This window comes from Cephus cinctus, unplaced genomic scaffold (assembly GCF_000341935.2).
Source record: "Cephus cinctus unplaced genomic scaffold, Ccin1 Ccin1_scaffold0494, whole genome shotgun sequence".
NCBI lineage: Eukaryota > Metazoa > Arthropoda > Insecta > Hymenoptera > Cephidae > Cephus > Cephus cinctus.
Window position 1 is genome coordinate 54,038 of NW_014333166.1, and position 27,272 is coordinate 81,309.

Genomic DNA, 27,272 nt, shown 5'->3' on the forward strand with positions numbered 1-27,272 from the left:
CAAGACTCTTGCATATATACGTGATATCTGTGTCCGTTGAGAGATTTATCTCATAAGAATCCACGCAAACAGTCACGTCTATCGTTAGGATGCTGTGGCTACTGTTACTCGTAATTGGGATGACGGGGAATTGAGGATTTCGTTAGACTTTTAATTTCATTTTTTTGCTTCTTTGTCTCTGGAAATATTCTTTTTGTGATAAATACTCAGGATGACGTCACGCAAGCATTCGATCATAATTTTCAAATTTACTGTCGCCGACGAAGAGAACGATTTGATTCTATGCTTTTAAACAATCAGATGCGAATAAGAGTTTGTGGAATGCTCGAGGTAAATTTCAACATGGGAGGAAGGATATTTTGTAATGTTGTAGGGAATACGTGTGATCGCGTAATAGTAATCGTGATCGTTAATAGTGTCATATTTTTTTTTCCTTTTTCTTCCTTTTTTTTTTTATATTTGTTTTCTCCTAAAGGAAGTACCAAGGCAGGGTGACTCATTGTCATTTATCGCTTCTTTGTTTTAATTTTTCTGTATTAATTGTTGTCTTTCGTTTTCATTAATTTCTGGTTTACCGTTTGGCCCGTCTACGACGAGAACGAACCCCCGTTGCCCGTCTACCTAAGCTGCGTTCAACCGCCGTTGGAGGTAAGTCTGCGTAAGTGCGAATTCCTTCACTTTTTTTTTCTTTTTTTCTTTCTATACACCCTGTATACCATTATCGTGTAACTGTATGACGTAGCTTTAAATAGGCTATGCGATTAAATCTGTAACTTATACGTATTTTTATTGCATGCTCGATAAATCGTATTACTGTACGCCTTGTTTATTACGGATTCACGATTAATTCGTCTTCGTTGATTCGACATAATGTAACTATTTGCCGATAGCGTTGAGACATTTGTTATAAATTTTTTTAATGAAAATACCGATATACCATTGTCAAAACTAATAAACTTTCTTTCAGTTGTAATAAAGCGTTTTATGTCATTTTTTTACAAACCTTCCATCGATATAAGCTACTAGGATTAATTAACGATGTAATATGGCTACAAATTGTTAATCAATGTATAAGATTTTTGTGGATGCAGGTAAACGGGATTAAGTATTTAACTTGGCTTTAGATACAATAAATTAATTTATTATAATTATTTCCTCGCCATATTGCATCCCTTGTTAATGACAACACGTGATATCGTTTTACAATGAAATATTAATACATATGTCAGGGATTCTTGAATTTTTTATATATTATATAATTAATACCTCGTGTACGGTAGCGTGTTCTTTTTTAAAAATTCTTTAAATAAATCATATAATACTTTCTACGTCTTTGGTTGTATTTTTCTCCCTCGATTATCAGACGCCTTCGCTAGCTTCTGGTTCCAGTTTGTGAAAGTCCTTCGGGAAGAGTCCTACATCGGTGAGACGGCCGTCGGTGGATTATCTGACGTTTCACTACCGCTACTGCTGGGCTGTGCCAGTTCTGTACTTCCGGCGGATGTATGGGCGGCGCACGTGTGTCCAGCAATACCACCGACAGTATCCTTGTAGAGGCAAAGTCCACAAAAGCCGGCGTTTCCGTATACTGGAAAATTCACCAGTCCTGTAGACATGGCGAAGTTGCTGGAATAATGAAAAAAATTAAAAATTACCACAACTATATACGTGTCTATATTCCTTTCTTTACGCGTCATTAAACTACGGAACTTCTTTTTCAATATTTTTATATATCCAATGACTGCTGACTTCGCTCAAGTTTACGTATGTAAGTAGCAACGAGCAATGGTCAAAATATATTATGTATACACATCATCTGAGACCATCTAGCGGATGGATGAAGACATAAAGTAAATTGGGGTGCTCTACGAGGGTGGTTTAGAAACTATAATCCAGAAGGGTATTTATCTCCGGGAAAATATCTGTAGGCAAGAGCACCTGGTGAGGAGTATCCTCCATTATATTGCCGTCAGACACGCCATCGTCATCAGGATACAATTAAACGAGGCTCGAATGACGAACGTTAATTCTTTGTCTTTGCGATCTAATTGGCGTCGAGAATCGCAGGGGGGGATTCTAGTGGAAAAGGAATAAAAAAGGGAAGAACGACTAGGACACTGCCGTAAGGGATGACAGTGTCCAGTTATTTCGTAGGGCGTTTTTTCGTAGACAAATTACAAGATACACCCGCTAATAACAATGAAGCTTTAACGAAGCGTTAATTGGAATCGCGATAACCAACACGCAACATCTAACTAATAAATTAGGTCATAAAACACGTACTAATGATGGTTCCTGTTGGATACGTTTAAGCGACCTAAAGAAAATTTTATCGTCTTAAAGGATTTAGAAAACTATTTTTCTCTAACGATCAGAAGTACTTCGTTCTCGTGTAGCAGTTAAAAATATAATTCCTATTGTCTGATGAGATTAATTATCCTCCAGTAAACGTTCTTGAGGTAGTGAACAGATTAGGAGTCTGCAAAGATCTTGAAAAGGAACGGGACTCGGATAACGCAAAGGATCCATTTAGCTGTGGACTTAAGAGCGAAATCGCGTGTTGCATTTCCATGGGCTTTTATAAGCCTAGACCAATATCATACAAGACGCCATTGCATAAAGATCTGACCAGGATTTGGATTTGGATTTTTCTGACCTGGTCATCAGGATTTGAGTAGAGAACAATTAAATTATAATCTCATAAACAATTGTTAACTATGTGTAGTTTCACGTGGATATAACTTAATGATCTGTATCTGACAGCTAATACACATTTACTATCTCTGGTCATCCTGTCTCTGCTTACTGTGTTGTAATATGAAGGGTGGACAAGAATCGGCCGGTCATGGGAATCATAAGGTGTTCCAAGTTCAATAACAATGGCGGACGTCATCCACTATACCAAGCATATGGTACTTCACGCAGCAGCCTCGGAACCCCAGAGGATTCATCCAGCTAAATCATTATCTTGTCATCCCTGATGTATAGCTCGACCGATCAATTTATTACTTGAGCCATTAGTAGATGCGTTTTACTAACGTGCATTTACCGTGCTTGAAAAACTTCATTTTTACATTGCTTATCTCAATTTTCATAACACGCTGTCGGTACTTGATTTCCTTGCCTTTGGCACAAGGGATAAGTGATCGCAAAACCCCAACTTCCGGTGAACAAGTGTACGAGGCACAATGGCATCACGCACGCGAATAATCCTACTTAAGGCTATTTAGGGGTGTCTCACACCCTTAATTCTAAACCTATCGCGAATCACAGTCAAGCCCCGCCTCAATCTCTATTGCTGTATTATTCTGCCAATCTGCACCTGATTTCTCTAAGCGTGGTGTAAACCATAGATAAACCTATGGATAAACGTTATTCCTGATTCCACACCATAGATTCTATAAGGTGGTCTGTCCACGTTCCCACGTTAGGGTCTACACGTCGAGAATTACTTTGTATATAGTCCACTGAAATGTAATATACACAATTATATAGTATAGTATAGTCTTATTTTTCTTAGTTTACCGGTATTGCTGATCCAGCTGTGCTTTTTCGATTCTCTTATCTTTGGCTCTACGATTCTGGAACCATATCTTTATCTGAGTCTCCGTTAACCTCAAAGACGCTGCCAATTCGAATCTTCGACCTCGTGATATGTATTCACCACGGCGATACTCCACTTCCAGGCGAAGAGTTTGTTCCCCGCTGAACGTCGTCCTCTGCCTCCTGGGTCGACCCTCCTTTCTTCTTCGACGAGCCACTATTAACGTTAACAATAAAAATCATTTATTCTTTCTTTTATTGATTTAATCTGTCAAGTAACTTTATTATGCTCGTGTGTGAATCGACCTTTTTTTTCATGTAACCAGACCGTTGAAAACGATCAAAAACTTTCCTGCTGTTCTAATGGGAACTAGGCCTAACCTAATGACTTGACGCCTTAGCAGCTGTCTCTAACAGAACGATCCATTGTTTGAGTTATGCTCGATTACCAATTATCAATGGAGAAATAAGGATCGACTTACGATCGCCGGTAAATTATCAATCACAATTAGACAATTTTATTACTTTCATTCTTCAGTCACTGTTTTATATAAACGTTTAATTGGACACCGGATATTTTCACTGGCCTCCGAATCTTTATGACGTTTCATAGCAGCATTAAGCACTTCACTTAATCTTACAGAAACTACATCAATATACCAATTTTCAAACGATCTCCACTGCGTTCAATAAAGCTTTGCTAAAATGGCCTTTCAGCTTTTATTTATCCGGATAAAGCATTTTCAATTTAACGCCAAATACCGCGACACCTCTTAAATCCATTCTAATTTGCACTACGCTAACCGCCGAACAGTCCAAACAAAAATTTTCAGATTATGAATTCACATTGGATGTCAACCCTATCAACAGAATAATATTCTACACGAATCCTTCGACGGTTTAAGTGAATACAATTTAATATACCGTGAAGAGAATAATGCCGTAAATAAAATATTCGTTCACGCGTTATTAATTCATCTGTAGGGTAATTGATTGTGTCAGCTAATTAAAGTCTTTCGGCCGGAACCATTTAGTTTTCAGATGTTTTTCGTGAGAACAGACACGTGTCATAGGTACGTATCTATCGAGTGCTGTATATTCCCAGCTTCACTGAACTGTACTGATCTAACACCTGGATACGACTGATACTAATTCAATTCGAAGGACATACAATGAAGGTATTACTAATTATGGAAGGACCTGTACATAGAAAGAGAATCCAAACGTGTCCAGGTTATGTGACGTATCAAGGCTCAAGCAACAATTAGTATCCTATTTCCGTTCCTCGACCAGATTGCGAAGCCTCGAGCACCCGATTTCCGGTATCACTTACCCACATCCTAATTATCCTACGAAGTGGATTGCCGAAGTGGAGTACAGTTACACGAATCAGAAATTCCCCGCTAAGCTAAAAATAGACCGTACTAATTTTTTAATTCTTCAAATTCATTTTGTACTTTTCTCGATTCAATAATCTATTTGAATTACGCGGCACGCTACCCTAGCGGATTCAATTAGAACGAAATCTGCCATTAAAAATCCTAGCCATAGAAATGACATGTGATGATCGTCCTCACTCAATAACTTAACATGTGCCGAATTATTCGAATGAAAAGCCACTCATTAATTTCTAATATACAAAGTCACAAGAATCTCCAGTAAATCAGTAAAAATTATAATTATACAAATAATTTCTAATAGCGTGCTATTATCGTGTGGGTTTTTAGTTAACGTGAAAGACCAGTGTAACGTTGTTGTCAATAACGATAACAATTTATTACACCTCGGTGAACTCATTGTCACCTGATCTGTTTCTCTACCTCGACATTCAATTTGCAATTAGGGCGCGCTAGGGACTTTGTTATTTATTAATCTACCCAGATCAATGGTTAACAATGATCGTAAAATTGATTCCATAACCTAGTAACTTTATACAGATATATATTACAGATTCGTTATAACAAGGGTGAGTGGTGTCACTTAGCAGCGTTGAAATCTCTAAACTCAACCAGGGGATGATTCGCACTCTTTCTCAAACAACTCAAGGTAGTGATGGCGCCATGACAACGGCTTAAAATCGCACGCGGTTGTCATTCATGGAAAACGAGAGAAACACGGGGGTTGAGAAAATATGGAGGGTGTTGGTTATATTGTACATTGAGATGCGGCCAACTGCGTTTCGTAATCTCATCACAATATCGCTACGAGGTGGCGAGGCGCGATAAATCCTAGAGAACGTATTGGTGAGTTTCCGTGCGAATTTATTTGATTGTTTGTTTGTGACAGTATATTGAATTGGCGTTTACGTCCAACACCAAGTTGACATTACTAACAAATTAGAAGACACATTGATCGAGGACATTATGCATAACAGAATTATCGATGCTGGATTTTAACAGTGATTTTTGGTAATCAAAGGATGTTTAGATTTAAACAATTTATTAATTGTATGTTTATTATAAATTTGCATAGATAAATTTGTGATATTTTCTTTAATTTCATAGAATTAAATGCAAATCGCGAATTTGACACTGCATGGATATTAAATGAATACGTTCAAACCCATATGCATTTTATCGTGTCTTTTGTATATCGAATCGACATATCCTCTCATTGTGAAATAAATTTTTTTTTTAAAGAAACACTAATGCAAATACCTTGCGCAGAGTATTGGCTATTGAAAAATATAAAAATCTCTACAAAATAAATTCTACCAAGTGGATATTTGTGGTATCATATAGAGGTGTACAGTATCGCATATCCTACAACATAATACTGGACAAGCCTTCTTAGAGATTTATTGAGAAGAGTTTCTACATCTTTTCGTCTCTGACCACAAAAATATATAAAGAAAGAGCGAGAGGGAAGGAGGGATCCAAGGATCCTCTATTTATATCCTGAGTCCTGTCCACGGTAGGAATGGTAAACAGATTTCACTGAGTCACAGTACAGCATCCAGGATTAAGAAACTTCCACTGGTCTGATTCTTGGATAAGAAAATCCTGGATGAATCAACGATTTTATATTTTGTCATATTCAAATCACCCGTGTCATTTTTCAGAGAAAATATAATCCGAAAGAAACTCACGAAAAGCGGAGAAACCATGAAAATGAGCTTCGGATCCCAAAGGCGGTAAACCGTGAAGATGAGGCGGAGGAGGTCCGACATGCGTCAGGTGCGTGAGAGGGTGCGTAGGGCCGCCAGGAAAGAATCCGTGCGACAAAAAAGGTAAACTCAATCCTGGTAGACCAAGTGTCGTTCTTTCAGGTCTTCTTTCATCCTCCTGGGACACTCTTGCACATCCTTCCGGTTTGGGTATTAACCCTTCGGAGGTTTCCGCGTTCTCCGGTGTACCGGAATCACTTGGGGAACCTGGTGAATCTGTTCTGGATCCTAAAATCTCTGTTGAATCATCGTCCTTGGAATCTTTTGAGTCTTTCGACTCTAAGTGACCATAAATTCTTGCGAAAAATCGTCGCGGCGAAGATGGCCGTGCTGTTGATTGCGTCTTTGTTGCCATTTTATTATGAACTCTCTTCAATAGAAAACACTATGTTACACTCATTATTGAGACACCGAAAAAAAAATATGCTAAATTTTCATTTGTTCTATTAAAAATCATTCATTTTTAATATTCGACTTTTTTATTGATTTAATACATGATTTATTCATTGACTACCTTGCAGTGAATTTTCAAAAATATTTTTCATTCTTATATTCTATGTGGCACTTCACTTGTTTTTTTTCTCTACCGATTCTTATATTACTTTTTATATTTTCACTAATGTCACGATCACTGGTAACACTATACTGAGTCTTCCCAGCCACTTTTTACTTCTCACGCTATTATTGCTGCTGCTGCTACTTTTGTACAACTGGTTGATGTCCGATTCTCAACAATGTTCAACTCTGTTCACTACGGCGCAAAATAGTCGGTTCACAGATCTGAATGAATGTGCATCACCATTCGCTCACATCGTGGTTTGGTATGAAAATGGAGAGGGCTAACCATAGCCTTCCCTCTTTTCTGCCCACGTTACTATACCAACTACATCCCCACTCTATGGTGCTCGCTTAATTCCCCGATTAATACCGACCCGCCCCTTTGATATCGTTTTACATTTTCCTGATAATAACGGATATCTTATGGTTAAAATAATCTACAACAATGAAAAGCGTATCAACATTTTTATTTGAATTTTTTAATATTTCTCAAATTAATCTATCGTTGAAATGTTTCAAACGTACGAATTTAAGGATTAAGTGAAAAATATTTATTTTTATAAATGTTTTGTGCATATTTAAAGTTTTTGTTCGAAATTTTTTTTTCCGGGTAAATAACTCTGTTTTGAATTATAGACAATTTTTATAACCAAGATTGCTACTAATGTAGCTTCATGTTCATGGTTAACTGCGCAACGGGCAATCTATCTTGGTATTCTTTTTCTTCAATTGAAATCCTGTGCATATTGAGAGGATGCTGGGAATCCTTCTTATTAGTAGGTATTCCTAATCTTTTTCTTTTTCTTTTGTATTCATCTCTTATTCTCGCATCTATACACATAAGATGATAGATATGTATACCAAGAAATGTGAATACATTCCAAAAGCAAAGTAAACGATTAGTTTTCTTTTTTCTTGATTGGTCAAAATTTCAATGAAAATTCTTGCGAATAAAGTAAAAAAAAAAGTCACTAAATTAAAATTATCAGCATAATGCATCTCGCTTAGAAGTAATGTCAAGCAAGGAATGCCGACACTCAATTATAAAATCATTCTGATGAATATCAAAAAATTTTATTAATAGAATTGAATACATTGGAGGGAGAATTTAGGGATGAGCCGCGCATGAACCGTTTCTCTTATCTCCTATTGGACGTTTCCAATTACATCGATTTCTTCCCGACTCCTCATTGGTCCTGCAGTTAAACTACGTCCTCCTACATTATCAGAGAGTTAAGGAGTGTGTATAATTCCCACGATATATTAAAACTTTATAAACCGCCCGCAAAGCCGTCCACAGTCCAATAAAATAATTAAAAAAGAAAACGATATATTTTTACATTAGATATATATCATTCATTTTTTCTTGACACCCCGTACATAATAGCCCAAAATTTATCTTGAAGTTTTCCCCATGCGTCGCACTTGTTTTTCTGTCACTTTAAAATTTTTAATAGGTTTATATAATTTCCTGTGACATCCACCATTGAAAATGGGAGATAAGATTTTCCATACCTAAAACAAAAATGGCCAGACTATGTCAAGCTAGAAGTTCCCCATTGCCAAGAATACACAGATCAACAAGAGAAAAGAAAAAATGTAGAAATGCGTCGCGACGCGTTACTCAGACTGCAGGAAATTTTGATATTTGTTCGAAATATCCAGGAGGACGTATGTATCTCATTCAAATTTTATTTTTCAGTATAATTAATTTTTTTTATTTTTAGGCAATTCAAATTCCCGTACCGTTACACAGTACCAGTCAAACCTGGAACTAAACGAATTGTCAAAATTATTAGAAGTGACCCGAAATGTTAAACGATTGAAAGAAAGGTGGCTGGCATTAGGTTTCTTTTGTGCACTGGCATTTATGCAATGTTGCATTTGGAATACTTGGGGACCGATAGCAGGTTCAGCCATGATGGCATTTCCTTCTTGGCACAAAAGCCTTGTGGCTCTTCTTTCGAATTGGGGATGCATCACGTATCTTACGTGCTGTTTTCCATGCTGTTGGCTTCTATATACGAAAGGTATATTTAATAATATTAACTTCGATACTATAGTCATTATAAAGATTACTACTTAAAGGTTTGCTGATCCCTATTCGTCTGGCTGCTATATTATCAAGCCTTGCAACTTTTATACGATGCTTGTCTTCGCAGGAAATTATTTTCACCACGTATGTATTTTAGTTTCTCTTTTTGATACAAGGTTAATCAAGCATTTAAAAATCTGATTCTTTGGTGTCCTAGAACAGCGCATATCGCGGCAATTTTAAATGGTTTGTCTGGAGTAATAGTAGGTCCAGCAACAGCTCTTGTATCTGGCATATGGTTTCCTAGTGGGGAACGCACCACGGCTACTGGTAAATATTTAAATATTCTTCGTAAATGAGACATTTCATTATTTTTTGAATTATTAGGAATTTCGGCAGCTTTCAATCAGCTGGGAATGGCACTGTCGTACTTAATTGGGCCTGCTATTGTTGGGATCCCAGTATCTAATGCAACTTACAGGGTATTTAATGTTACGGAAAATATAGTTTATGCCAGAAAAAAATATTCAGTTCATTCAATGCCAAGGATTGCCATGGATTCCGACGCCATTAAAATGTTTCCCAATGCTACGTTTGATCATGTCGCTCTACGCGTTCAAATCATGTCGTTCATGAGAATAGGTAATTCTGTCTTTAAATCAATAGATGATAAGTTTTCTTGTAAATAAAGACAAGCCTTTTTTAATAGAAATGATAGCTCAGTTATTGGTTCTCTTTGGCGTTCTTTGGCTTTTTCCAAAACAACCTTATACGACTGTAGAAACTTCTACTACGCAGTCATCTCACCTTACAGTGTTGGACTCCATTCTCCGTTTGCTTAAGTAATTATCAATTCTAATTGATTACGCATTTCAATGTCACTGAATAGTTCATGCTGAGTCACAAATTAATACTGGTTTTTTACAATTTTATAAAACTTACTTAAAAAATGCTTTCTCGTAAAAAGTATTAAAGTCCCTTTGGCGCAGAGGATAGCGCGTTGGACTTCTAATCCAAAGGTCGTGGGTTCGATCCCCACAAGGGATGTTTCCTTTTTTTTTTTATTAATGATTTCGACTCCTCTTCTCCTTTTGCAAAGAAATTTTTGTGCATTCATTATTGCTTTTTATAAAATCTCTTATATTATTTCATTTTATACATTTTTTTAAGCAATAAAAACATGTGGCGGTTATGCCTGGCTGCGGCTTTAAGCCAAGGAGTTACTGGACCCTGGTTAGCAATGATTACGATGACGTTCGGGCCAGCTGTCACTCAAGTAAATATAATTTTGTATCGACAAATGAAACTTCAATTATTAGAATTTATTATTCGTTTAGGATGAGGCGGACAGGCTTGCTTTTTGGACTATTATATGTAGCAGTGTCCTCAGCCTTACAGCATCCAGAGTCATGGATATATTTCAAGGACATCTCAAAATCGCCATATATACGCTTCTCGCAGTATCATCGGCGATGTTTCTCTGGGTTCTTCTACTCGACAGTCATATTCTATCTTTTCACAAACATGAACTTTACACTGCAGTGATCTTGGGTATTTCCGCCAGCTGGTCGACTCCTGCACTGTTTTTGGAACTGGCATCCGAGATTGCATTTCCCATTTCTGAAGCTATCGTTGGCGGTTACATGATCTTCCTAGCTAACGTAATCGGCAGCATGTTTTACTTTTTGTATTTTGTGCCAGAAATGGGTAAGACTACTATTGACTTATAAAGCGAAAAATTAAAAAGATGAATTGCACGCTTTCTTGTCATATTTCAGGAGAACATTGGTCCAGCTATTGTGTTTTCGGCAATCTCACCCTGGCCTTTATTTTAGTGATTTACGTGAAGGAGGAATATAATAGGACTAAACTGGAGTAAGTATTGCAAAATACGAACAAAGTTTTATTAGTACAAAAACATTGTTTCAGCATTACCAAAACGAAATGTCCTTATCTCTTAACTGATAAGGATCGTTGCTTGATTCTGCAAGAGAAGCGACAAGAAAAACCACGTCTCAAGCAGCGTAATAAAATAGTCAGAAATTTTTCTGAGAATAAAGAAAGGTTTTCTTTAAATTGACACATACGTATCCAATCTCATTAATAAACGTTATTATTCATAGTTATATTACGTTCTATTGTATCTATTCAATTGCAAGATCGGACGTTGCTCATTTCCGATGATTTAAAATGATTAAGATTGCAGTGCTCTAAGAGAATGAATTAAGCTTTCCTTTGTTTTGAACAATACTCCCAAGAGGATAATTTGCTTAATCAAATATCAATGAAAGTTTCTTATAGGAATTGAGATTGTTTTATTGTCCTATAATGACAAAGTTTGTTTCACTTTTCATAAATATTGAAATTTAATTTAAATGCTACAAGCAACATGGCGGTCAGTCGATAAAAATGTCAGTTGTGTCGCCAGTGAGTGTGAGCACTAAATTTTAATAATGCGTTCCTCTTATTATAAATGCCATTATACTGATCCATCATATTCAACGATACTGTGAGTTTATAGAGGTAGAGACGTCAACGAAGAACTGTGCAACTCCTTATTAATTTCAACTAAAATGGAAAGACAAAAGTCACGACAGGTAAGGTTAACCACACGCTGTCAATTATATTCGCATTGTCATTCAATCCTTGAAGCTTATTTAGAAGCATTAGCAATTAAGAAAATGACAATAAATAATCTAGATGATTGGATACGTCATACGTTGTCGATTTTGGCACGTTATGCATTGACGTAATATATTGCCTTATTTCATTTTTTTTTCTGACACTAAACATCTTTGCGTTCAGCACAGACTGACGAATTTACGTTGTATTAATTTTTGAAGTGTCCAATTTTCTTATTACTGTATATATAAACACGTGTTTAATACTTACATTCAAATGGCACCAGTAAAACAATGTGTACTATAGAAGAAGAAGAGAGAGCGAGGGAGGTCCATCACTTTGGAGAGCCAGATTCCTGATGCACCAACTCTGGAAGAATTTGAATGCCTCCTTGGAGAATCTCCGACAAACTATCCCAGAGTAGAGGCTGTTGAGAACATGGAAAGTGAATTACATTCGGCAGCAATAGACACAGAAGTATATGAGAAGGAAGCTGCTGAAAGAGAGGCCAATGATATGGAAGACAAATCGTATGCAGAAGATGCTGTTACATCTTGTATTGATGAAATCGATGAAGTAGATAATGAGATCACTGTGGCAGCAGCACCAATGAATGATGAGTTTGAAGAGAAAGTAGAAGAAGTTAGTGTAAATGTTTCCACAATTCAATTGCTAGATGTTGCTCCAACTGCTCCAGTGTTAATCAATGATGCTCAGTCTACTAAGTCTCAACAATTTGTTTCAAAATCAGTGGAAGTATCAGAACAAGAGAAGACTACCTCTTTGGAAAAACAACCAAAGAAATTACAAGAAGTAATTGTAAATAAATATGAAAAACCAAAAGTCACTTACAAGGATGTCAGACCTTTCACTGAGACACAGTTAACTGCGCTTTATACAAATCAAGAACTAGCCCTATCCAACCTATTTATAACAGAATTTGTGGAGACTCAACTACGAAGTAGTGCACTTCGTCAGCAACATAGATTATATGAACTTCTGATGAATTACCTTCGTGTCAGAAATCACTTGATCATAAACTCCCACGAATTGGAAAGTCTAAAGCGAATCTGTAAGGAAACTCAAAAACAGCTCTGGTGCTTAGATAAAGCTTCTATAACAGAAACCGGAGAATGTCAGGATGGGAATCCAGTTAATGCCACCCACGAATATTCAATTGCACATTTTAATCAACAGACTTTAAGCGCACTTTCTCGAAATTTATCATCCATTAAAGACTTGCTACACAATACGCAAGCATTATACTGCTATGAAGCAGAAATGCTGAAGATACACATCGAGCACTATGTTCAAAGAGTTTGTATTTCTTGCAAAGAATTTGCCAACCTGGCTCAAAATGCTCCTGTAAGTCTAGGCACAACGCAGACCCCGCCTCATATGATGCCACAACTAGCTGAATTGAGAATGTGTACCACAATACTTTTCAATTTCCAAAGAAAAGTACTGAAAGACGGAAAATTTGTATCAGACACTAGAGAATGGTTATCAAAGCTCGTAGCAGTGCTCCTAAGAGTAGCGAACTGGCAAGATCATCTTTTTCTACTGAATCACGTCCTGAGATGTCCTGGTGGTGTTACCAATTGGGCAGTCGGATACATTCAGACACCAGTACCCCTTCGAAACAGAGGATCAAGTAGTTCTCCATTAAACGATCCACACTTGAATCATATGATAACAATGCTTGCTATTATTTTGCTACCAGTTAAAGAGAGAGATAAATTTCTCGAACAGGTATGTATATTTTATAAGCTAATTGATAAACCTTCTTTAAAATTAACTATTCACATTGAAGGTTCAAATATCACTACAAGACACTAGTAACAGTCCTGGTGATACTGTATGGGTTATGCTCGACGAGGAGGGTGAGGACGATGAAGATATTGCTAACATAGGTGCAAATTTACGGGAGAGTGATCTTATTTCTCTACTTCATCAAATACCCTTGGACAAACTGTTCGAGCAAGTTCTATTGGTAGAACGACAAGATGAAAACTACAGACAAGATAAAAGTGCTGTGACGGAACATCATATATTACGAATATTTGCATTCTCTACTGTAGTTGTTCGATTATTACGTCAAGGTTTGAAGACATATGATTCTCCTAGATATCGACAATTAGCTAAACGACTGAGTGCACTTATCAGAGACGTAGTACAGTATGCTAGTGATCAATGGGAAGCCTTTGATAAAAGACAGGTACAATTGATAAATATTTTAAATACTTTTAATTATTTTAATATAATCTAACGAATAAATATATTAACGCAGATAACAGATCCATCGATACTAATAAGACTACAGACGGAATACGATTCTTTCTTTCTGAGGGCCGTCCAGTGTATATTTTCTTCGCGGCGGTTAGGTGCTTGGCAGTATCTTGCTGCTATACCCTATCACATTGTATCATCTTCTACATTATGGCATATTTTCCATATACTACACACCGACTCTTCTTCTGCGAATTTACCAGAGTCTGAAATATCCCCTACTGGTTAGTCAGTAGAATATAATAGTAGCATATAACTAATGTTCCTTTAATTTTCTCTGTATAATTTGTTACTGTTTATTATATAAAGAGTGGGAAACGGAATTGAATTCTCTAAATCTACGTAAAGAGTTTGAAGAAAAATTAAGCAGCATGGCAGGAGATGAATCGTATTTCCTTTTAACAACCTTTGCCAATATGGCAATGGCAAGACCTTATCAAGATTATCAGTTTGTACGAGCAACTACAATTGATTTATTTCAAGTAAGTCCTTACACCTTTTTCTTATGCGTTATAAGATTCTAATGTTGATATTATTATACAGATTGGATTTCTCAGTGAGAAAACACAGGAATCCTGTTCTAAGGATGCTCGATCTCTTTTATCAAATTTAACAAGCAAACATCCGTCACTCCTGTCCGACATAATTCACAAGCTAAAAGATAATTTTGTCACAGCCGGCAAGGTAATATTAGAATTTGATAGTGGGCCTCATTGTCTGGGATCAGTTAGATTAATGAAGCATCTTACATTTACAGTTAAGTTTATACCTGTTCACTGAATTAAGAATAGGAAAGTGGATTCCTGGAGACGATGACTTAACTATTATTTCTAATTGGTTGCATCAGCACCCGCTGTCCTCTACAGAAAATCATTTAGCACGCCTTGTTTTTAATAATCTGAACTGGGGATTTGATAGTAACGACAGTCTATACCTGCCCATAACATTACACAGACGTGTGGCTTTGCTAGTAGTCGAGCTTACAATGAAGTACGTACCGGATAGTCCGGCACAAACAACCTCTCTATTAGCAGAAGGTGTTAAACAGGTACAGATAATGATTAATCATTATCTTCAAATTATTGCAATTTACTGGACTTTACCTATTAAACAAATCTGCAATAGGTTTCGTCTATGGTACGACCTCAGAGTAATGAGCACGCATTCACATTGTGGGCATGGGAAATGATCTCTAGATTACGATTGCATCAACTTGATCAATCAGACTCTGCATCTCAATACGCCATATCAAATCCAGCTGTTGCCTTCTCGAGGTTACCTGATCTAGACTCAGACTCCTCATTGGAAAATCTATTAACTGGCGTACGTGAAAAGCAGCCTATAGCTTGTTACGTCGCAGCACTCATGACTACATGGGGCCACTCAGTACCGTTGATCTGTTCTAAGGGTTTTACTCAGTTGCAAGTTTTACAATGTTATTATAAGTACGAGCAGGTCTTGATAGCGTTGCATAATATTGTACCATTGTTCCTGGACTGTCACGATTCTTTACTTAAGAATGAAAGATTTGTCAGCCTCGTTATTTCACTGGTCACTGCCGACAGGACGTATATGAAAATGGCTAAGAATCTTATTACACCTGAATTCCCAGGACCGATACTCAAACTATTTTCAAGTATGATAGAATCCCATATGCAGAATTACAAAAGGTTATTGTTGTATATCGTACTGATACCTAGTTTTAAAACAGAGCTCTATGGTAATATGTTAATATATATATTATTCAGGTTTTGCCAGGAAAGTCCTGAACCTTTAGTGAATCTTTGGCTAAATGTTCTTGTAATGGTGCCTGATTGGAATAGGGACCAAAGTGTAATGTACTTGATGGACATATTAATACGTGCTGCCTTCTTTCATTTGAATGCCAGGGCGACAACAGAGAATATATTCCATAATCTATTTACGGTAATTACTTTTTTGTTTCTTTCACTGCTTTTGGCAATTTCACCCTTGAGGATACTCTTTTTTTTTACAATCTGTCTACGAAATGCTATGAACTAATTTCCCGTTTTATTAGCTAACAATAGAGGGAGGTAATGAGGTATGCTTCTTTGCCTTTGACATGTTATTTTTTATTATTACACCAAATCCTGCTCCTATGTGTAGGGATATGTTTTGTTTTTATTAACACATTTAATATCGTAAAAACTATAGACTATTATTAGGGTTAATTTAATTGACTGTATTGTTCCTCTTTAGAATATTCCTTTGGGCCGAAACTCTGGATCTTTTGGATCCTTCCTGAGTTGGGCAACAGGATCCTCAAACTCACCCAGTCTTTTGGGAGGATCTATACAATCAGTATGGCTTGCCTATCGCATATTGACTACTGAGCAGGAAGATAGGGAATTGAAAACTGGTCTCTGGCATGAAATTCTACGCGAATTATTATGGCAAACTAAAGCTTCTTTGGACATTGCGCTCAAGGTAGTATTATTATTTTACACTGAACGTTTAATTTTAGCATAGAATGTATTTATAATGTTTGAAATCGTTTTTAGAAAGCATGTGCTACTGTTAAAGTGCAACCTTTCGGTGTGAATGGATTAGCCATATACAGATGGTCTCAACAAGCTCTGGATACTCCAATGGATCATCCTATCTTGCCTTTACTGTGGCAAAATTTCTTTACCTTGTTTTTAGCGAGGGCTCCCAATGTTTCAGGGTGAGTGTCCCTTGTATAATATTGATATGACTGACTTAATTTACTTCTGAATCTTTTAATATAGCGCCGTTGATCGCGGTGGAATAGGAGACAGATTTTTTGAAGGGATGATTAACCTGAGTTACTTGAAAAAATTAAAAAAGCGCCTTCATGACACCACAGAATACTTTCAAGTTAAGGGTGAAAAGGACCTTGATAATGAGAGACCAATTACGGACGAGAGACGAGTATTTTACTTCAATGCAGCAAAGTAAGTATACTTTAATACAGGAGGTACACGGATCAATCAAGATGTGTAATTAAATTATTAATTTAGATTCTATAAGACATTGAGCTTATGGTTGGAGGAACCAAAACTGCAAGAATCCGGATTATACCTTCCTGCGTTACCGCCACAATACATGTCACAAAAATTGATGCTGCTCCTACAAGGAGATCGGGTATGAAATTTATATTTGCAATTAAAATATTTTCATTGGTATCTTAATTAATAAGAATTAATAACTTTAGACTCCTTGGTTGGAATACGTTGATTACTGGTCTGTTAAGCAAAGTCAATTAAAACTCGTACAAGAATGGCAACGCAGTTGCTTTCGCGATATCGATGCCCAGTATCAAAAGACAGCACATACTCCCACCACGCCGCTAGAGCCTGCCGATCCTTTACACAGGATCTTCAGAAGACTGAATACATATGAACAACCAATTCCACCACCTGCACTGAACAGAAACAATCTGGTCGTGAATCATATATCCAGAGACAATTTGTACAATCCAGATTCTGTTGTGAATCTTATAAAGCCACATCTCAAAGTAATCCTTGATTATGCTCAAACATATAATCTAATGGTATCCGAACATACGGCTGTGGATTGTACGTTTTTAGAACTTGTACCGACTTTGTATAAGGAAATTGAAAATCGAGTCACTTTACATGCCTTATGTGATCCTGCTCCTATGAGTCACAAAAGGTCGAGGTCTGGAACGCCACCTACGGTTCACTGTGCTGGACCTGCCGTTATTAGAATTAAGGTACTAAATTGATGGACTTAAGATAGTTTGTTTGAATTGAAAATTTATAGTTTCTTTAATTGTATAGGTAGCAGAAGCTCGTGTTAACGATGGAGTAGATCATATGATCAGTCAGAATAGAGCAGAGTATGAAAATCTGCTAGTGAGAGCAAGTCAACCACCTCCTAGTAAAGTTACTCAAGGATGTGTCTTTGCAGATCATTTGATAGGGTAGGTATATATTTTAATGTCATATGAGTCGACAATTTTAATAAAAAACAAATATTGATGCGTAGACTCCTTGAACATGAATTAAACTTAAGTCGAACAAGTGAAAATTCTACGATGCTCAAGAAAGTTCAGGAAAGTGGTGTAAAGCTCTTTTATCACTTGGTGGACTTTTATACGGAAGAAGTATCATTGTGTCCACCAACCAAACAGCTTATAACCACATGTATCGAGAAGCTTGGCCAGGTATTTTTGGATAAATAAATATTACATCAGTTATATATTAACATTGATTTTTACTTTGCCTAGATATTTATCAGTGGAGAAGAAACTCAGGGTCCACAGTTACTAAACACAATAATGCAACGGCCTAATCTTGGCGGCCTACTGGGCCCACATTTTACCCCTGTAGCAGGTGGCGCCTCCACCTTCTTACAAATGTATCATACCGTAGTAGAATTATCCACTGGGACAAATACCGATTTATGCTTCGTCTTATTATCCAAGGTAAATATTACAAAATTACCATAATTCATCCATCAACAATATTGAATGATCGGCATAATCATTTATCAATATTTGTCATAGTTTGATGTGGGGAGCTGGCTAAATTATAGAAGACCAAGACTCAGTGAGCGGTCAACATTCATTGATCTCGTATCAAGAGCCTTGTGCAATGTTGGATTAAATCCTGAGGAGGAAAAACTCATACTCCACGAGGTACTCTTCTTTCATTCATTTAGATTAAATTGATTATCTTAAAATACCTTTGCTTGTTATAAAACTATAATAGTTCCTACTGTATATACGGTAAATCATTTCTAATCAGCTATTTCGCAATCACCTACGGCTTGTGCTTCTACACGAATTTCCTGAGCATTACGGTGAAGTTTTAAGTGCTGTATTGAAAGGCAGTGAAGGTCAAAATCTCTCGTTGGACGTATGGCGAGATTTATTAGGCGCATTGAGTGGAAGATCAAAAACCGCGGCGCCAATTCATCCTACAAAGGTCAGAGATGAGATACGCCGTTATGCTACGGAACAAAGATTATTATCTCGTCAAGAGGTCAGTTTGTACAATAATAACTTTATAAAGAACGTGCATTAATATTCAGCATGTACAAAGTTACCTATAGCTGAATAATAATAAGAATAGATAATTTTTTGGAGGAACCAATAACTATCAGTGGGAAACTTTCGATTGTTTCAGATGCACGATACCGCTGTACTATTGAGCAAACACTTTATGAAAGAACGTCTACAGTACGGTCTTTACGGTCTATATCCTAAATACAGAGTATACAACGAACCCTTATCCACATTTCTTGGTATGGTTGGACACGCCCTTGTGGTTCTTACCTTACATTCTGACAGAGGATCCCTGGCGGATCAGCGTAAGTCAGAAATTAGACAAATTCTTTCTCGTATACTTTTATCACAGATAATTAGACTAGTTTATCATTATTAGTGTGCGAGAAAATATGGCCTGTACTGAGCGAAATGTTCGCTCCATGGATAACACCATACTGGACGAGAAATTTACGCGAACCAACAGCAGCCTGGATTCAACAGTTAACTGATGATAGATCTGTGTTATTACCATGGATAATAACAGATGGACCATACGCTAATCGAACTGTGGCCATGTTCGTTGAATGCATTAGATTTATTATCGATACTATGCCAGCATCCAGTAAAATTCTTTGTTACCTGTGGCAGTTCTACGTAACGAATTTCGCACATGCCTCAGTCAAGGAACACATTCTTAATGTTATTCATGGGAATTTCTTATCGTTGCCGTGGGATAGATTCTCACCTGGTACAGGAGACGTTGAATTTATGGTGAAAGTAGTTGATCAGTATTTACCTGATAGTCATTTATTTTTGGGAAGTGTATTTACCAGTGTTAATTGGCCATTGTGGATTAACGAGTTATTATCCACTCAGCCCCTTCCTGTGGCAGCCAGGATGTATATATGTTTATTAAATTTACTAGTTAAACTCTCTAATGAGCCTAATGTCAGACAGGTGAGTCTATAATGTTAATATTATAATTCAAGGATTAGAAGGTTACATTTTACTTTGATTTTATAGAATGATAAGGCTATTCAACTGATGGTAGAAGCTGAGAAATTTGCCTGGCACTTGGTTGATGCTACTGCTTATGATCAGGTAGTCAATTGGCATGTGATGAGCTGTGACCCTCGAGCCATTCTATGCCTGGAAAGTGACCAGAGTCATCCGATAGATGTGGCTGTTAATAAGTAATGATAGCTTCTTTATATTTTCACCAAATTAATAAGGATGCAATCAAGAATTAAACTTCTTTTTAGTTTACTCAAGATTGCTGCTGCGTATGATCCGTCTGTAACACACTTCCATCCGACAACCTTGAAGAAGAGGCAGATGTATGTCAGGTCTTCTGTGAAATTGCTAGTGAATTGTACAACTAGATATAAATCACTTTTATCCACGCATCCAAAAGCTTTTGTAAATACTTTAACAAGGATGCTGGACGATATGGAAAGTATAATCACAAGCAGTAAGTATAATATTATGAATGGTTTGAGGAAGAAAATATACGTTTTGAATTTTCCAGCTGTATCAGAACCACAACAAGTTTTAGAAGCTGGTTTATTAATTACTGAATTACTTCACTCGGTGAATCAAAGTGGATTACTGGTAGAGCAACTTCGAACTAGCTGGGCACAATGGCTTTTAGAAAAATCTGCTAGTAGTCCTACACTTATGGGGATACTGAGAGTTATAGGAATAGCTGTGGCTTCACCGTCTACCTTAGGAGAACTCATGGAAGCCGCCCTGGATGCTTACTTCAAGCACAACAGTAAGGAAATATTAAAATTAAATATTGACAAGCAACAAAATATATACTGTTATCCTTCAGTTACAGAGGACTTGAAACCAACCTGGTGCGCTGTCTTAACTATTCTCCAACCTGTGGTGCCTCGTCAGCCACCTGTAGAAGGAGTTTTAGTCGCTGAAGGTAGACTCCTTGCACTCTATGCACTGTTTTTGAAAAGACTGCCTTCTTGTCGAGATATCAGAGAGGAAGGAATGCTTCTTATAAATTTAATAGATTGGATTGCTGCTATTAAACCAACGTGAGTACTCAAATTCTAAGCTACTTTTCATACCGATTTATTAACATTAATTTTATAATAGTGATACAGTAGAAGAGAAGTTACCTCTGCTATGGGGGAAAGCTTTGGAATTAACCTACAGACAATGTCAGTACAGTGAAAATACAGTAATCGCTGCGAGAGCCTTGAAGGGTTTAGCTCGCGCATTACTAACCATGGCCGACGATGCTGGTCAGGGCTGGGGTATATTGGGAGCCATTGGTATAAGGAAAGGCTCTCAGCTATCTATCAGGTAACTTGACAATTAATGTCGTAACTCAGGTAGAACTTCATAAAGTTTCAAAACTTTAATAGAAGCTTCCATGTCCTTGCAGATGCAAGTTCCTCAGTAGAGCCTTAGGAGTGTACTGTCTGGCTCAACTTCCTGAATCAAAATCGGAACAGCAAATAGTACGTTACACTTCGCATTCTCCAGGTGTAGCGCCCACGAGATCTACCGACAATGACGCCATGGAAATTCGACCCAGCGCTGACGCCATTAAAGCAATGCAGAGTTTGGAAGCTCTTTTAACGAATAAACAGTATGCAGAACTTAAAGGGGATATAGAACAAGCGATTAAGCTTATCAGAGACTCTGCGAATTCACTTCACAATGCTGTAGCTGTCGCTGGGACTCTCACGGCTGAACTTTACACTCAGAGATATTTGCATGTTTTAACGGAATAATGGATGGTACTGTCCCTAATGAGTAGTACAGATGATTTCGTTTACGTGGACTAAGAACAAGATAATAAGGATTTGTTTTTATTTCTTATCCTCTTTAATCTTTTATATCATTTCAATTTTGTAATTAACCAATTTAATCAATTTCATTCGTACGAATCTAGTCATTAGTTGCTACTCTTTGAAAATTGGCGTTCTACTATTTCTTATATTCTTTCTCTTTTCTTTTATTGAGTTCAAGTGATAATCCAGTGCTCACATTCATATGTATGTTGTTCTTTAAGTTAAAACAAATCTGAAGGCTAAGTTTAGGATACATCGATAGGAGACTGCGACTTTCCAAGACATGTTTTTTATCAGGACAAGACGTATCTTTTCTCAGATCTTGCAAGAGGTAAGCGTATAACTGTATACCTGTGTACCATTGAAAAAGCAGGCAGCATCTTTTATGGCAGGTTTGGGATCAAAACTTGATACTGATGATACAATGACAATTTCTTAAAACTCACGAGATGCACTGTCTTACATTTAAGAAAAGGTAAAATATGCTAAGATGAATAAAACAAGGAACATGCAATATCTATTCTATTCGTAGAGTCTCTTTTAAACGTTGAAAGTGTTTTGACTTGAGACATTTGCACCTTTGCAAAATCTATTTAATAACAGTTGGACACAGTGATCCATAGTTCAGTATAGATCACTTGTATGGGGTGAGATATTCTCTTTAGCATTATTGAAAAAGATTTGATATGCTGCATATCGTAATTACTCAAAAAATTTCTGTACGTACATATTTCGTTTAAGGTAAATCCGCATACTCGGAGCATTGTGAATCGAGTAAATAGAAAAGTTAATGTCTCGTGATTATCTTGTTATTGTCACACAAAGACTCGACAAGCTCGTTGCGCGACTTTTACTTGTCATTTCTCTAATAGGCATAGAATCATCACTGTGCAACGATCATGATCACAATGATTGTTTAGTCGTTACTAATTTAAAATGTTTATAACATTTTTTTAACTGTTAAATCAAGACACGACCACTTTTAGTCGCGGTATAATATTCACGGTACGCTTTACAGTATCCCTTATGCTTGGCCTTAAACCAGGCTGTGACCATTTTTTGAATTAACTAGTTGTACATTTTAATAGTATATAGGCTGTGCCGAATATAGTTTTATTATTTGAGGTTGTATTATAATAATATATTGAAGAACACATGCTATTGATATGTTGTTAATGTATTTATTGACAAAAATATTAAAATACATTGCAATCTGAAAGTAGAGCATTCAGTATAATTTGATTAAAACACCATTAACAATAATAATTTGTAATTCATGCTGTCCGTATTGTAAAAATCCTAATTTTCATAGCTATTACTATTGCTTATACTAGAGCATTAATTAATCTAAATTTGATACTATGGTTATACTAATTTTAACTACTTTTTAATACTTCCTCTTTTGTAGCAGTTCGCAGTAACTGTGATGCTTCACCTGCTGGATATTCTATTAAAGAGCATTGAAACTCGTCTTTAAAGGCATTCTTGAATATTGGTATTACTTCTTCGACAGTGACTTCAGCATTAAGCTCTTTGGTGATGCTCGTCACACCCTTACCCTTTATACCACATGGAACTATGTGTTCGAACCATGTTAAATCAGTATTGCAATTTAAAGCTAATCCATGTGTTGTGATATAGCGACTACCATGAATGCCAATGGCACAGATCTTTTTGTCTTCGATCCAAACACCAGTGTCTGGTGAAGTTTGTCCCCTTAAACCAAATTCTGCACACAATCTTATTATCATTTTTTCTATTCGACAAACGTACCACCTAACACTTGCTTTAAACTGCCTCAAATCTATTATAGGATATGCTACTAGCTGGCCAGGTCCGTGAAAGGTTATGAGACCTCCTCTATTTGTCTTATAATACTCTGCACCAAGTTTTCTCAGCTTATCTTCATCTTCCTGAGTATAGCCTGTTGTTCGTATTCCAATTGTGTACACGGGATTGTGTTCTACTAGAACTAAAGTATTTCGTACTGCCATATTTAAATTTGTGTCATTATGATGAGAGGTCAATGCTTTTTGCAGACGAAGTCCTACTCCATAACCCAGTCTACCAGCCCATAGTACTTTTACTACTTTCTCACTCATTTTAGAAATGTATTTTAATTTGTACTCAGTCGGAAGTATTAACTTTTATCTTACTCGTGATCAAATTCAATCAAATTTCATAATTTTCCTTTTCTAATTTGAGAGCGAGTTCATCGGCCTTTTTTTGAATTGTTTGATGAAGCAGCAATGAGACCTAAAACAAATATAAAATGAATGTTTCATGTTACTGTTATTGAATTCTAAATATTTTAGCTTTTTTTAATCGGTCTAGAAATAATTTTCAGTAATGAAATTACGTACGTAGGCGTCTGTTGCTGCATAAGCTTTCTGTTCTTTGCTGAGCGGCTGAATATGCCACTTGCTCATTCGTACGCTGGGATCTTTGCTGATTTTTTTCTGTAACTGTAATAAAAGAGCAATGCACCGTTTTGCAATTATTAATGGATATGTTTTAAATCATAACTTCAATATTAGATTATTAACTAACCAAATACGCCGTTAGTTTTTGCAAACTCCAACGGCAGGAACGCTTTAGGATGCTATTTGCAAATGGACCACAATCAATACAATTGTTCTCTACAACTTGCTTTGCAGGAAACTCTTTAAAATCTCGTCCAAGTTTCCAAACATCACTGTAAAAGTTATAGTTTTCAATAGGAGAGTGAATAATTAGTAATTCTAATATCGGACATAAAAATTGTACCTACTTTTTAATGTTGACACCGACTAATCTAACTTTTGGATGTTTTAACAGCACAATGAGAGCTGCAGGTAATTTTTGCAAGTCGTAGAGATACAACAGATGACAAACTTTGTCAGAAAGACAAATCTGAGCCAGTGCTGTCTTTCCACTGCCTGTTTGAAAACTAAAAGGCCATTCTAAATCAAATCCTATAGGTACAATATCATCCTTGCTGCTCTCTACCTCATGTCTAAAAAAAAAAGTACGACTTTCTGTAATTTCACGTTTTTCAAAGGTGAATATAAATAATGAATACCCTTACATGATACCGTCAGAGACAATGGCACAGCCATAAAAATCATTGACATAATTAATAATTCCTTTAAATACAATGGACGGCAGGGTGGATATATCAGGTTCCTTGTATGAAATTTGTTGCTCTACCTTTTCCTACAAACAAATTCTATATCTTTATTGGTACTCGTGAGAGGATTTAGGAATGATGAAGAGTACTTTTACTCTTCATGATTTCCATTTTCCACAAGAGCGCAGTCACTCCTGTGCCAGAAAACTTGAAACTAATGGAACCGTGAGAACTGACAATTCACAAAGAAAAGTATTCGAAACACTAAATATAACGTACATTCTTTATATCAAATCCTCAACCATTTTATTCATATATAATAACAAGAAAATAATACATAGCATACCTTCAATAAATCCGGATTGTTTCTTGGTGATCGTCTTAGAAGTTTACTTTCTTCTTTAACAGCATTCTGAAATATCGTTGCCTTCAAGTGTGCTCCAAAATTTATATGCACCTACAAAATCCAAGTACTAACCTTGTTCGTTTTTCGCGTATAAGGATAGTTTGCGTTCCGTGTCTGCATCATAACTAATAGCAAAAACGAATTTTACTCACAATGTTTCACAAGATAACGCTGATCTGTGGTTTTAGAACAAATTTTGAAGTTCCCTTATTCAGCTGTGTAACGGCTCCACTCCGTAGGTCACTTGGCATTTCCCGCCAATAAAAGTATAATAGTATGTGTATACACAGATTGAACATTTTCAGGACCGTCTAATAAAAATCCACAAAAGGTCCTAGCACATGTATATTGTACAATATTAACTGATGAATCAACTAAATCACTAATAAAACCATTGGAGACACATTGATATCTCTAATCATATTCCCCATTAGAATATAATTACTTAAGTTGATTGGACCTATTGGCGTCTGTTAAGATTCACGTTAGGATAAACGCATTAATTCCATTTATCAGACTATTTACACTGTACAGTACCGAATTGCACGAGCCCAGTTCAATAGAGCGTATCGGCATCAAATTCCCTTTTCACTTGAAATAAAATCTCACGAATTAAGATAATTACGATTTGATGATGATTCCATACCATTTCGCCTCTCCATTCCACGATTACCCCAGCAACCTAAATAAAAATCTAAAAAAAGGATTATAATTCGGTATGTACAGATCAGTGTATAATAATCATTAAAATAAATAACACTACCTGTTGAAGAAAAATCATCGTATGAAATTCTAAGAGCAATAAGTCATCAGGAAATTGGGGAAAGCTTAGAGGATGGCTCTGACAGCTCTTATCGTCATTTAATTTAATGATTACTACGTGGAAGGGTACTCACAATCTCATTCAGTGTTATTACTGTATCCTGTGAAAAGTGTCTCCTATCGAGCGTATCTGAGCCAGCGAACGAAAGTAATCTAATGATTCAGTTTCTCGACGAATGCAAATGCAATTATTCCCGTACCTAACTCACGTGGAGAAGACTGATCTTATGGTACTAGTACATACTAGCAGTAGGTATCAGTAGGTAACGGCAGTATAGCTCTTCCTTTCTTTTATGCCAGAGTCGATTGTACATGCGGTTTCACTTTCTCATTCTATGTCTTCTCCTGACAGATACACAGCGAGATCTAAATTCACATAGAACAGAGATCGATAACGTTCGCTACTTATCTATACCTGCCAATTTCAAAGCTACTATCTATGGAAGAAACTGTATATACAGTACCATTAAAAGTTACTTACAAGATTGTATATACTTTGTATATATATATGGACAGTATGTAAATTAATGCATAGACTTTCATGGCAGTAAAGTAGAAACGATCTAAATGACTAAATGACTGTCTTGATGTTAAAAAGAGTTAAACAAAGTAGGCTGCGACCAGGTGAAAATATCTTCATTCTTCAATAACCTCTAGTACCTGGTAACGATCATCATTAACGAATCTCCATGGTATAATACAACTTGCAGTAAGAAACGTTGTAAATGACTTTCGATACTCTAGAATTTTCTCGATGATCGTTTTCTAACGCGATCCTATATCGTTGTTACTTCGGGTCAGCATTAGACTAGGTCTCAATTATACTGAACGTTACTTGCTTCTGTGCACCCTCAACTTTCCAACGTGGCTTGGAATCACGAAGAATGATTTCATGATGGGCTTCTTTCCC

At 36.5% G+C, this 27,272-nt stretch overlaps 5 protein-coding genes and 1 non-coding gene across 12 annotated transcripts; 3 read left to right on the plus strand and 3 right to left on the minus strand.

The window, feature by feature from the left end:
• Nucleotides 1–564: 564 nt before the first annotated feature.
• LOC107268180 (homeobox protein rough) lies at nt 565–12,292 on the minus strand. Of its 3 annotated transcripts, none has more exons than XM_025085525.1 (4): nt 10,245–10,372; nt 6,632–7,079; nt 3,526–3,760; nt 565–1,626 (listed from the first exon to the last, which is right to left on the minus strand). In XM_025085525.1, exons 2-4 carry the CDS (start codon nt 7,062–7,064, stop codon nt 1,416–1,418), a joined length of 879 nt encoding a protein of 292 aa, XP_024941293.1. In that variant the 5' UTR covers nt 7,065–7,079; nt 10,245–10,372; the 3' UTR covers nt 565–1,415. The 3 variants fall into 3 exon arrangements, with proteins under 3 accessions (XP_024941293.1, XP_024941292.1, XP_015596180.1); XM_025085524.1 differs by lacking the exon at nt 10,245–10,372 and adding an exon at nt 12,195–12,292 and having other exon boundaries at nt 567–1,626; nt 6,632–7,460; XM_015740694.2 differs by lacking the exon at nt 10,245–10,372 and having other exon boundaries at nt 567–1,626; nt 6,632–7,544.
• Nucleotides 6,644–11,181, plus strand: LOC107268161 (disrupted in renal carcinoma protein 2). Its single transcript, XM_015740646.2, has 10 exons — nt 6,644–6,772; nt 8,725–8,938; nt 8,995–9,297; nt 9,356–9,446; nt 9,520–9,632; nt 9,690–9,944; nt 10,012–10,144; nt 10,473–10,578; nt 10,640–11,009; nt 11,081–11,181. Exons 2-10 carry the CDS (start codon nt 8,794–8,796, stop codon nt 11,179–11,181), a joined length of 1,617 nt encoding a protein of 538 aa, XP_015596132.1. The 5' UTR covers nt 6,644–6,772; nt 8,725–8,793.
• On the plus strand, nt 10,277–10,349 carry Trnar-ucu. The gene has a single exon. It is a non-coding gene; the product is annotated as a tRNA-Arg (tRNA).
• LOC107268179 (ectopic P granules protein 5 homolog) lies at nt 11,519–23,244 on the plus strand. 5 transcript variants are annotated; one of them, XM_015740693.2, is made up of 28 exons: nt 11,519–11,899; nt 12,211–13,676; nt 13,738–14,142; nt 14,215–14,437; nt 14,523–14,695; nt 14,757–14,897; nt 14,971–15,261; nt 15,339–15,883; nt 15,962–16,139; nt 16,252–16,275; nt 16,434–16,661; nt 16,736–16,899; nt 16,964–17,149; nt 17,216–17,339; nt 17,410–17,931; nt 17,999–18,141; nt 18,207–18,384; nt 18,448–18,645; nt 18,727–18,858; nt 18,968–19,204; nt 19,349–19,532; nt 19,607–20,166; nt 20,233–20,402; nt 20,472–20,680; nt 20,738–20,983; nt 21,044–21,260; nt 21,322–21,531; nt 21,614–21,965. In XM_015740693.2, the coding sequence occupies exons 2-28, from the start codon at nt 12,363–12,365 to the stop codon at nt 21,963–21,965; spliced, it is 7,554 nt and encodes a 2,517-aa protein (XP_015596179.1). In that variant the 5' UTR covers nt 11,519–11,899; nt 12,211–12,362. The 5 variants fall into 5 exon arrangements, with proteins under 5 accessions (XP_015596179.1, XP_024941283.1, XP_024941284.1 ...); XM_025085515.1 differs by having other exon boundaries at nt 12,231–13,676; nt 14,757–14,969; nt 15,061–15,261; XM_025085516.1 differs by having other exon boundaries at nt 12,231–13,676; nt 15,061–15,261.
• LOC107268182 (putative lipoyltransferase 2, mitochondrial) lies at nt 23,193–24,155 on the minus strand. The gene has a single exon (XM_015740696.2). It carries the CDS (start codon nt 24,125–24,127, stop codon nt 23,402–23,404), a length of 726 nt encoding a protein of 241 aa, XP_015596182.1. The 5' UTR covers nt 24,128–24,155; the 3' UTR covers nt 23,193–23,401.
• On the minus strand, nt 23,881–26,288 carry LOC107268181 (Werner Syndrome-like exonuclease). Its single transcript, XM_015740695.2, has 7 exons — nt 25,613–26,288; nt 25,481–25,546; nt 25,093–25,220; nt 24,796–25,020; nt 24,576–24,720; nt 24,389–24,490; nt 23,881–24,281 (listed from the first exon to the last, which is right to left on the minus strand). The coding sequence occupies exons 1-7, from the start codon at nt 25,661–25,663 to the stop codon at nt 24,198–24,200; spliced, it is 801 nt and encodes a 266-aa protein (XP_015596181.1). The 5' UTR covers nt 25,664–26,288; the 3' UTR covers nt 23,881–24,197.
• Nucleotides 26,289–27,272: the final 984 nt, after the last annotated feature.